The sequence below is a fragment of the Cupressus sempervirens genome, chromosome 4, assembly GCF_028749045.1.
Source record: "Cupressus sempervirens isolate cs-2001-9-10 chromosome 4, ASM2874904v1, whole genome shotgun sequence".
In the NCBI taxonomy this organism is placed as follows: domain Eukaryota; kingdom Viridiplantae; phylum Streptophyta; class Pinopsida; order Cupressales; family Cupressaceae; genus Cupressus; species Cupressus sempervirens.
The window spans coordinates 742553766-742565846 of record NC_143121.1 but is presented as its reverse complement, the minus strand read 5'-3'; the positions used below and the strand labels follow the sequence as shown (position 1 = coordinate 742565846).

At 29.9% G+C, this 12081-nt stretch overlaps 1 protein-coding gene across 1 annotated transcript; it reads left to right on the top strand.

The window, feature by feature from the left end:
* Positions 1–7628: 7628 nt before the first annotated feature.
* Positions 7629–11843, top strand: LOC149563492 (disease resistance protein Roq1-like). Its single transcript, XM_089826713.1, has 2 exons — positions 7629–8268; positions 11230–11843. Exons 1-2 carry the CDS (start codon positions 7757–7759, stop codon positions 11705–11707), a joined length of 990 nt encoding a protein of 329 aa, XP_089682839.1. The 5' UTR covers positions 7629–7756; the 3' UTR covers positions 11708–11843.
* Positions 11844–12081: the final 238 nt, after the last annotated feature.

Below are 12081 nucleotides of genomic sequence, written 5' to 3'. Positions count from 1 at the left end.
AGCAAAACATTCTTATAGAGAAATAAAATTTCACATAGTCATTTCAAAGGAATATATAACACTTCATGTACCTACTGGAACTTTAATCACTTTGATAACTCTAAGGCAATAAAGAGATAGCAAACAAGATGGAAACCACCAACAATAACTTAGCTTAAATTAAACTTTGATGGTGTTGCAAGAGAGGGTGTTGGGGTAATGGGTGGAATGTTGAGGAATGGAAATGGTGAAGCATTGCTAGTCTATTCTTGGAAAATTGGTGGAGGAAGTAATAATATGGTTGAAGCGATGGCTCTACTTTAGGGTCTATAATTGATTAATGATATGCAAATAAAGGAAATAACTATGGAAGGTGATTTTAAATTAATAATTGATATGGCAAAGGGAGTCTCTCAGCCAAGTTGGAATATCCAAAGCATTATCATGGATATTAGACATATCCTAAGTGGGATGGAAAAAGTGCAATTACAACACATATACAAGGAAGGTAATATGTTAGCGAATGCTACTTCTTCCATGGGGCTTGATTTAAAAGAAATGATGTGTTGGACAAGCATGGATATCCTAAAGGAGGAAATTAAGGCCCTAAGTTGCAGGGAAAGGAGGGTGACCAAAAATTGAGCTTGGCTAAACAAATAAAGATTAGTGCCAAATTTGGCAATATCATCTTTAGGAGGAAAAGCTTGCTAAACTTAAGAAGAAGTACAAAAGAAAGATGACGAGACACCTTCGTATGGGTTTGATGATAAATAGATGCAATTTGAGACAAGAGTTGTTTCATAATTATGGTAACATAATGCGAAATTTTAAACACTTGCTTTTTGAGAGTACAAAAAAAATCATTACGAATACTATTAGGGATTTTATGGACATTAGAGTTATGATGCAAAGTAAGCATGAATCTGATAATGAAAAGGTATGGGATTTTGAAGCATCTCGAAACCATGCTTGTAGGATGATTAAAGATCCTAGAGATGTTATTTTAAACTTCGTAGTGCTGCTATTGATTAAAAATATCCTTCTTGTCAAAAAGCTTGAGGGTAAGAAGGCTCAGATGCAAATTACTGAGATTGGGGGGTCAAAGATCAGCAGAGAAGAAAAGGGTGGTGATCTAAATCGATTATAGCCAACAAAGATAGAAGATTTTAAGGAGAGGATGGTGACTTGGTTCCTGCTAAAAGAAGGGGGCTTTATTCCTTATATGCAGGCAATGGTAGGTTACAATGAAAATTGTGCTCTTCAGTTTGTGAATGGGTGGAATGATTGAAGAGTAACCATAAATGGTATCACATTCCAAGTAAATGAGGAGGTTATCACTATAGCCACTGGTTTGTCCCTGAAGGGTAAAAAATGGAAGAAGGTTACAAAAATGACAGACAAGGCCAACATGAATTTCTTTTTTGTTAATAATGAAGAACCTATTTGTTAGAGGGGAGGCTTTCGGAGGGATAAGCTATCGGCTCCTTGGGATGATGTCTATCTAGTGATCATGAAGTACCTCACGCTTAAAGGCAGGTTTGGAGTCTATTATTATTATCATTTTCCTCTCTTGAACCGTTTTAGAAATAGAGACTTTATTTCTATTTCGTTCTTTCTACTACATTCCCTTGAGGACATGATTAGCAATGTTAGGGAGAAGAGAAGTATGGGTAATAATTTCACTATCATTTAGCAGGGTCTAATTTTTAGACTTTACTAGCTTCATCTTGCCCTCTGTCCCCCTAGGGTAATTATTGTTGATAATCAATGCCACCAATAGAATTCCCCTACCAGTACTAGCATTGGAACTAGAATCCACATGCCACACCCTTCCCCTAGTAAGGATAATAAGAAAAAGAAAAACCCAAACCTGGTAATTGAACATAAGGGTAGTAAAAAAATCAAGATTGAAAAGCCAGTGGAGGTGGATCTTGGGGATTTGGAGGAGGAGGAGGGAGGAAATTATAGGAGAAGATCTGGGAGGCTAGCCAAGTCACAAGCAAGGTATAAACAAAAGGCTAATAGATTTAGGGTCAAGGAGGCAGAGGAGGAGAATTCTGGGAACAATGGGAGAGAGTTAGAGGAGGAGGAACATTCTAACTCCAAGAGAGAAAAGGTGAGTGAGGAGAAAGAAAAAAGTGAAAACTCTATTGATAATACCTAGGTGTCTTCTACCAATGTCAAAACCACTGAGACTACTCATGTGTCGGCTAGTTTTACCTTGTAGCCTATCACCTTCTATGAGGACAACAATAAAGTTGATACCTCCCCTATCACCATCCCCTCTCTAGCAAAGGAAAAAGCCCATGTTTTTGCTAACCCCTAGGTTTTGTAGGATGAGAACTAGCCATTGACAAAGATTAAGGAGGCATCTAAGAATGTGGAAAAAGGAAACAAGGAGAAGGAGGAGAAGGAATAGAATGAGAAGAACGTACAAATGGAGAAAAGGGTCAAATTTTTTGAGGATGGGTTTTACTCCTCCTCTAAATTTGCCTTGAAGGTTACCCATGTCGCTGCAACTACCCTCCAATTACTAGCGCAAGAGAAGGATGAGGAGGGGTTGGACATGGAGGGCACCAAATTCCTGTATAAGTTTCTTGATGAGGATTGGGCTAGGGTGCTTCTTGTTGGGAAAGGAAAAGATAAGGATGAGAAATAATGTGGAGGTCTCTAGGGGTTTTTTGCCCTAGTTTGTTTATTTGTTTTTGCAATTGTCTTATTTGCTGGTCTACATCTTATTCTTAGACTTGGGATGGCTTGTTTATGCCAATAGTTATTATGTTTTGAAGAATCATAGTATGCTTAGTACTATAGTTTTTAGAATTAGTATAGATGATACTCTGGTAGTTGTGAATGATTGTGTGTTGTTTTTTTGTTACTAGTTGGTATTCTCTATAGTAGTGGTTGCTCTCTGCTTGTTTCTCCTAGCAGTATGTTAGTTGCCATCTTTTTGGTTGTAAGGGTCGAACCCCTTGTTTTGGTCGCTTGTTATTTCAAAAACACTTCATGTAGTAATAATACAAGTCTTAACATATAGATTGACTATGAAAATTGGGATCATATAGATCAAAACTACTATGATTTTATCTTAGGAATTAGAATTGCTAAATCAAATAATTTATTTTATGTATAAAAACTAGAAAATCTCACAAAATAATACACATAGAAAATTATCATGTTAAAAAGATTATCACTTACAAAGTACAACTTTTGATCAAGCAACTAGACACATTTAAAACTAAGATTATTTTTTATTTACTAGCACATATATCTTTAATAAATCTATATAAATAATGCTTAAAAATATTCTTCTTAATTGTCTATAGTTTAACTTGTTTTGTAATGTTTGAGCTAGAATAACATTAAGATGAGCAACTTTTAAAAAATCAATGCCCATCTTATATTTTATAAATAATATCGCAAGTTAAATAGACTTGATTATGAAAGAAACAATTTATTAAACACATTTGAACCACAATAGTAACAAAATAGAGATTTTTTAATAAAATATTGATACTACACCTTACTCTTATTTTGTAAATATAAATAGAAAAACTTATAATAAAATTCTAATAAAACCATCATTTAATTTACACATCAACAAATTTTTAATAAAAATATAACAAGCATCATAAAATAATAAAGAAACACAAAATATACATACAAAAATTTATAATAAAAACTTCATTTAATTTAACATATTGTCAATTTTTCAAAAAAAGTATTAGAAGCAACATTAAATGATAAAGAAACACAATTTGAAAATTATAAGTTAACTTTGAAGTGATAGTCACATTATATATAATTAAGTTTATGTATAATCAAAACTACTTTATATATATTAGTTTAATGTAATAATCACACAAAATTTATTATGAATTTGTGAAAGAAAATGTTAGTTTTGATTATACATAAACTAAGTTTTCCATAAACTCAATAAAGCCAATGCAGTCCCCCTTTCGTGGACTCTCGTTTTTACGACTTTACTAACACCGCAAACCAAGGTTCTAATGAGGTAAGCCATTACGTGGTTTCTAAGAAGACGCTCCATGTCAAATCTGAGCAGCAGAGCGAGAAAGACATGTTCCATTGGATTCGAATACCTCGCTTTCAATCTATAATACGCGTTCAGAGAAAAAAGGGCAAAAGGCAAATACAGTGCAGTGCGTGTAACGCCGAAAGTGAATTGGTCGTTGTCAGACCTGATTTTTCCCTGACGATTTGAGTATTTTGATATCTTTTATTGTATATTTTCAATTATCAAATTTTTAAAATTTAAAAACATGTATATGAAACTTTTAAGAATCTAAATATTTTATCAATTAATTATGTTGCCAGTTTATATTGCAAAAGTATTATATTAATTAAACTAGTCTCATATAATCACTTTTAGTATATACAATATTTAAATTAATAAAAAAATTATATAGTTATCATTTTCTTTAGCATATATATATATATATTGTAATATTATAAATAAATTATAATACCAAAATAATAATATTTTTATAATAATAATATATAATAGTATATCTTACAAGACTGTATAGTATAAGTATATATAATTATTTTTTAATATTTTTAATTGAATAAAAAAAAAAATGTACAATGTATTTATAATTAAATTTTAAAAGATAAAATTAAATTATTCGAAATGAATAAGTTTGATTAATGGAAAGAGAATCATCATCTTTGCAAATTATTTTTTAAAATTTAAAAACATGTATATGAAACTTTTAGGAATCTAATTAAAACTTGTTCATTTCAAGTAATTTAAATTTATCTATTTAAACTTAATTATAAAATCAATATATTGTACATTTAATTTTTTTCATTCAATTAAAAATATTTAAAAATAATTATATATACTTATATTATAGATAAGATATACTATTATCGTTTTTATAATTTATTCATAATAATACCATACATATAGATTATAGATGTTAAAGAAAATGATAACTATATAATTTTTTTTATTAATTTAAATATTTTATATACTAAAATAAAGGAAGTACTAAGGGATTATATGACATACTTTGCCTACAACAAGTACTAACAAACTTTCTAACATACACAATTTAATTATTTATTTATGTTAAAATATTTTTAAAATTATTATTAATATTATAGCAAAATATATTTATATTATTAAATAATATACTATAATATTAACTAAGAAATAATTTTAAATGTCATATTTACACTTTTATGAAAAACATAAAGACCTCTAATTAAGCCATTAGGCTTAGTGTGGGAGCTTTGCTTCCGGAATTTAGTTTTTTGACAGAAAAGTTGTAAGACCACCTTGGTTTAATGATTTTTCGATCATGTGAAAAAAATCAATTATTAGAAATTGAACCTTTTTTTTTATGATGTGAAAAATCTATTATAGATTTAACTTTCCTTTTACTATTTCTTAAGCTTACTGGAAAGTTTCCAATTTTCCTTTCTATTGGATAAGTTTCAAAAAAATTTCACCATTTCCATAAAATGTTTAAAATAATTTATGTTGAAATCATATCAAATCTAAAAACCTTGTAGCTTTCAGAACAACAAGAATTGTCTATACATCTTTTTGTTTGCAGATCACTAAAAGACCTCTTAATTTGCATAATGATATTCTCTTATTCAAATTATTAGAATCCAAGAATGTTGTAATTAAATTTTCTTTATTAATTTCAATAATACAGGTTTAGTTTTGAGCATGAATGAGTTTTCTTTACAGTTAGAGCATGGAGGATGGAGGTTGAAGATTTGAAGGGACATGTATTAATTGCATGCAAAATACCGTGTGCCAAATGTTTGATAATTTTGTTTTGAATTTAAATGATTGTTACATAAGATTATATAATTTTAGTGTGAGTTTCATTGTGAAGATTAAAGGCATGTTTGTTTGTCTTTGTAAAGCTATCGGTAAGCTTATATAATTGTAGTTTGATTTTTCATTTTAAAAATTCAATGCATATTTTATATAATTTTAATTTCATTTTTATTTCAAAGTAAAATATATGTTAATTATAATATTTTTGTTCCAATTTTGTCAAATTTATATATATTTATAATTTTAATGTGATTCATCATTTGTGAAATTCCACTTATAATATATATAATTGATTTTTATTTACAAGTTAAATACATTTTATTAATTTCTTTTATTAGATGAAAATTTAAGGAACATGTAGTAATTGCATGCAAAATAGTGGGTAATGATTTGATAATCTTGTTTTGAAGTTAAATAAATGCTACATGTCATTTGAATTTTTTATATATTAAAAGTATGTTAAATGTATTTTGTGAAATTTAATTTATGTAATAAACAATTTTTATTTGATTTTTTTATTTAGAAGTTAAATGCATTAAAGATAATTTCTTTCTTACTAGATTAAAACTAGAATAGACATGTATTAATTGCATGCAATATAATATGGGCTAAAAGATTGATAATTTAGTTTTGAAGTTAAATGCATGTTACATATAATTTTAGATTTTTTATATATTAAATATGTTAAATACATGTTATATTTAGGTTTATTTTGATTTTTCTTTTGTAAAGTTAAAATGTATATAATTCTCCCATGAGTGTTGAAATGTATGTTTATTTAGTTTTGGTTTCATTTTTCTTTGTAAAGTTATTATAAGTTTATAAATTTGAGTTTTATTTTCCATTTTATCAAATTTAAATACAATGTGTATATATAATTTTAGTATGATTTATCTTTTGTGAATTTAATTTATGTTATATTATAATTTTAATTAGATTTTTTATTTAGAAGTTAAATACATTTTAATCATATTTTTTTCTTTCTTATGTGTACATGTTGATTTGTAGTGAAAATATGATTATATACTTTTAATATGATTTATCTTCTATAAAATTCAATGTATGGTTTATATATTTCTTTATTAATTTTTAAAAGTTAAAAGCATATGAATCATAACTTTTTTCTTCATGTGTATATGTTAATTTTTATTGAATTTAAACAAACCTAACTTAAAATTATTCTAATTTTCTTTTATAGATTACAGTATACCACTTTCAACAATATTATATTTCTTTACTATTCCTTTTAACTTATTTAGTTGGCAAGTTACGTATGTTCTCTGTTAAATATTATACTAAATTGTAACACTGCACACAATGATTTATGTTCACACTTAATGAATGAGTATTTTTGTTTACTTGTAATATTTCTTATGTTTTCTTACTTTAAATCTTTCTAAATATGTCAACTCAACACAATATATTAGATTTGAATTACTATACTCATAATCTAATAATAAAGTGATATATCTTCTCCATAGCAACATAAAACATCTTCTTTTCCTTGCATTCAATTAGAAAAATCTTTCCTATCGACTAATCGTTGCATGTACATAGACGTGCAACTGCTAGTCTATACAGTCTAATACATTTTCAAACTGTCATAGGTAGATGCTTTGTGTGGAAGGTAAACGGATGTTCTAAAGAATACGCCCCCACGAAACTAGCTGGATGCTTCTTCTGTAAAGACGTCAAACTCCTCTCTCGGAATATTTAGTCCTGTCAGAGACGTGTTTGACACTGACTTTCAAAATAGATTAGCATTGGGGAAAGAGTGAGGAAAGAGTGGGGACAGAGTGGGGAAAGAGTGGGGAAAGAAAAGTCAAAAGAGAGTCTAATGATATGGAGAGTAGAGAATAAGATCTGATGGGCAGAGTTAGGTTTTGTCCATCGCGCATCTGTCTGTGACTGTGAGTATCATTACATTCTCCTTCTTTGAATTCAAACTCTAACATGGACGGACTCAAGCCTTACATCCCTGCCGCCACAAAAGTTTCCTTCAATGGTATGAGATATCATGTGTTTTTGAGTTTCAGGGGAAAAGATGTGAGAAAGACTCTAGTTGATCATCTCTTCCAAGCTGTCTCTGCAGCTGGATTGAATGTGTTTCTTGACAGCGACAAGTTAAAGAAGGGGGAAATCATTGATTTAAGCCTGGAAAATGCAATTAAGAGCAGTGCAATATGCATCCCCATATTTTCCAAAGGATATGCAAGCTCGGCATGGTGTCTCAGGGAGGCTGCCTTGATGTTGGCCTCTCCTAGCTTGATCATTCCTCTCTTTTATGAAATGGAACCAACCCATGTCAGATATCCAGAGAGAGAATCCAGCCCTTACAAGAAATCATTTGAAAAACATTGCAGCCATATTCCAGATCGATATTCAAGAGAAGAGATCGATGGGTGGAAGGATGCCCTTGAGCAGATCTGTTCTCGCTCAGGCTGGTCGCTCGATATGACTGCAGGGTTAGTAATTTGCCTCATTTTCTCCTTGTTTTTACTAATCAAATTTCTCTAGACTTTGTCTGGGAATCCTTCAGATTTACCGATTGAGCCTTGTGCATTATGTGCTACCATATGTCAAAATAATTCTAATTTGTCTAATTCTTAAATGCCCGCTAAGTTTGTCTGCTCATTTTACAAAACCCTAATAAATGCTCTGATCGACATGCCGTCCCAATCATGATCATCCGGGCGAACCCTTCATCCAACATACCTGCTAAAAATGTCATGAAAGCAGTTTTAAAAAGTGAAGCCATTATGATTTGATTTAAGAGCTGGAACAAAGGATTAGCTAAAGCTGTTCAATTTTTTTCCAATTCATTTCTAGCACTAACCTAGTGAGAATAATAGATCCAATCAAATACCAACATCGGATAATTTTATGAGAACTAAGCAGACCTTATCTATCTTCTTCCGTCTTACAAAACCAAGGAGAGTTTTATGAGAAATCATGAGATGAATTAATTGGCTATATGATCTTCGCTAGGCATTAATAGCCTACACGTAGTTTAAACAATAGAAAACAGGAAAATGAAAACTTCATTAGAAACCTCACGTAATGCTTCCAATGCTATTTTTGTTAGAAAATTCCAAAACTCCCAGTCTTTAGTACTTTGCCATAGGGTCTTGTTTTCTTCTTGCTACTTCATATCTTTTAAATCTTCTGCTCAAACGCGTGAGATTTCATTAAATAAGAAAGAATGAACTAAAATTTGATTCAAATCTGCTTGTTTTGATCTTCATACGGTGCTGTTCTAAATGCAAATTTAATTGTAATTAATGCTTTTGGTCTTCGCCTCTTTACTGGCACATTCGTTGAATAAGAGCAGTCGTTTATGTGTTGGTTATATGTGAAAAGAATAGTAGAATTAGAAGTTTTATTGCTGCAGTCAATAACAGGGGTCTCTCTCATGCAGGACATTTAGGGGCATTGGAAAATTCTGTATCTTTTAGAAATATTGTTATTGTTATTATTTTTATTTTCAATTATGGTCAGGCACTTGAAAATAAATGCAAACATAATTAGATTTCTGTGTATTGGGAAAAGTGTTCAACAGATTATAGAAGTTGATCTTTGTTGAATAGAAATTGTAATTTTCAAGAAGTTGATCTTTGTTGAATAGAAATTTGTAATTTTCAAGAAGCTGCATCTATGTGATAACAATTTAAGGGAAGAGTTAGATATTTATACTTATTAATTGGTTACATAAAAATATTAGCTATCAATTTAAAAATTTGAACAGATATATATTTTTAGTAGCCCTCTTAGTAAAGTTGAAAGGTTATTTATTGATTGTGTTGCTTTTTTCATAATCATGTGTTATTCATTGAGAAGGGGAAAGATTTTATAAAAGAGAGCCTTGGGTTAGAAGTTAATAAATTTGAGTTCATCTCTTTCTAAACAAAACTAGTAAGGAATCTAGAAGAATAGCTTGTAGGTCCATCTTAAAAAGTTGTAAAGTTAAAGTAGGTAGTATTTTTCAATTGAAAAATGTGTATTTCATTTAATTTAAATAGAAGAGCATCTGTGAATTTTCATTCAGAAATTAAATGAATGTTTTAATTTTCTGATTTATTTCTTTTATTATACTATATAAGAATATTGGATTGAATAATTCTGATGTAAAAGAGTTCTGGATGAGTGATCTTATAACATGTCATTTGAGAATGTTGTACTACATCAAAATATTAGATTAAATAACCTTTATATAATATCATCAAACTTAATATGTTAGGAGAGCCCCTTTCATCATTATAAAGTAAAACACAACAGTAGCTCTATAATTTGATATTTGTGCTATCAAATATTTATATAGTTTGAAATGTGTAAAGAATATGAGTAATTTTTAAGTCTTATTTAGAGAATCTTACCTCTTTGTTTTTCTGTTCTAATTTGTGTTTTGGCCCTCTGCTTCTTTTTGTCATTTGGACTCCAACCTACCAATCAATTTGAATTCCTTGCACTGTGGTTTACAAGTTTTAGCTTTTGCTTGAAATACTTAAAAAAACCTGAAGCAATAATGATTCAAAAAGTTGTTAAAAAGTAGCTTAGATAGGGTTGTCTTCTAAATAAGTTAAAATATAGAAGACAATTGATACAGGTGAATAGGATGAATTTTGTACCTGACGTTTTCCTTCATACACATAAGCAAGATTTATTCATTTCTATTTATTCTATAAGGTTAAATAAATATTAGCATACTTTTGAAAACTTTTCAATCAGGCTTCCTAAAAAAATTGAGGTATTCTAGAGATTTTTTTAGAATTATTTTAAAGTGGGAGATATCATAAATTTTGTAAGTTCTTGAAAAGTTTAAGTCCCATAATTTATGGAAGCAGTGCTTTCATAAATATTTTTTTACCATATTCAATTCAATTGCTAAATAAATTAATATTTAAAAAAAAAATTATTGATAACAATTGTTTATTGGTATATGATCGACAATGGTAAAAGAAAACTTTAGCTAGTGGAGCAATTTCTAGTCCCCAACATTTTCCACCTGCTTAAATCTGCATCCTAAGAAATAGGGACTGCTATTTTTGAAGAAATGATCCAATTAATCCCCTAGCAAACTATTTCTGAACTTCATAGAATCACCCACTCCACAAAAAATAGATAGTGCAATTCCTCTCATAAGACCTCACTCTAACAGAATAGAATAATTCATTCCAGCAAATATATATTTAGAAATATGTACCAAACTTTTAACATAAACAGATTTCCATAAATACATTGTTTTGCCATGGTTATTTAGTGATTATTTAGTTCCCTTTCTATTATTAAGACTATATTTTATTTAGACGATCAGAATGTGTGCAAAGTAGACATACCGTAATGGCACTTGTACTGACAATTGTACACGGTAGAAAATACATTCATTCCTTTCTTCGTTTTATTGCTGTTACTAACTTCACTGTATGTAGCTTCGAAGGTCGGCTAGTGAAGAAAGTGGTGAACGACATAATAAAGACACTGGACAGGGTGCCGTTACAAGTTGCCAAATACCCAGTTTTTTCGAAAGAGGAATCTAGTTTTAACACAGAAACAAGGAGTGCCCCAGTTATTTCAACAGAAACAAGGAGTGCCCCAGTTACTTCAACAGAAACAAGGAGTGCAACCGAATGTTGTAGTTTCTTCATGGGAACGAGTGCTCCAGTATTTTCAACAGAAGAGTCTTCCTTACCTTTGGATTCGAAAAACTTATACGAGCTTCTACGACTCGAGTCTCTTTCCGAAACAAGGAGTGCCCCAGTTATTTCAACAGAAAGAAGGAGTGCAACGGCATTTTCTCCTTTCTTCACAGAAAGGAGTGCTCCAGTATTTTCAACAAAAGAACCTTCCTTACCTTGGGATTTGGATAGCTTATACGAGCTTATACGACAACATAATATTGAGCTATAAGTATGTTGATAACATGTGATGGTTTCTATCAACAATATATTGGAACGTTGTCCTTCAAGTATTATCTTATGAAAGTGTAGCTTTAACAATTTTAGTTCCATTGTCTCTGACAAATAACTATATATCTTCTACACCATCCATGTTTAAGATTAATCTCTCTCTCTACTTTTAATTTTTTACCACTAGCATCTTTGTTACATTGTAATATTAAAGAACTAAGCACTAAATATCTTGAAGTAGGCCTGCATGCAAAACAATATACTATCAACTAAAAACAATTCCAGTCTTAATTCTTTCCCTTCTTCTACATGTAGAAGAATATACTGCCAACTAAACAAAATTCTAGTCTTTAATTCTTTCCCTTCTTAAAGTCT

Bases quoted from the DNA above. Each gene is read 5' to 3' on its own strand.
- LOC149563492 (XM_089826713.1), top strand. From the start codon at position 7,757: ATGGACGGACTCAAGCCTTACATCCCTGCCGCCACAAAAGTTTCCTTC. The intron at 8,269-11,229 runs GTTAGTAATTTG...CACTGTATGTAG, and splicing joins TCGCTCGATATGACTGCAGG to CTTCGAAGGTCGGCTAGTGA.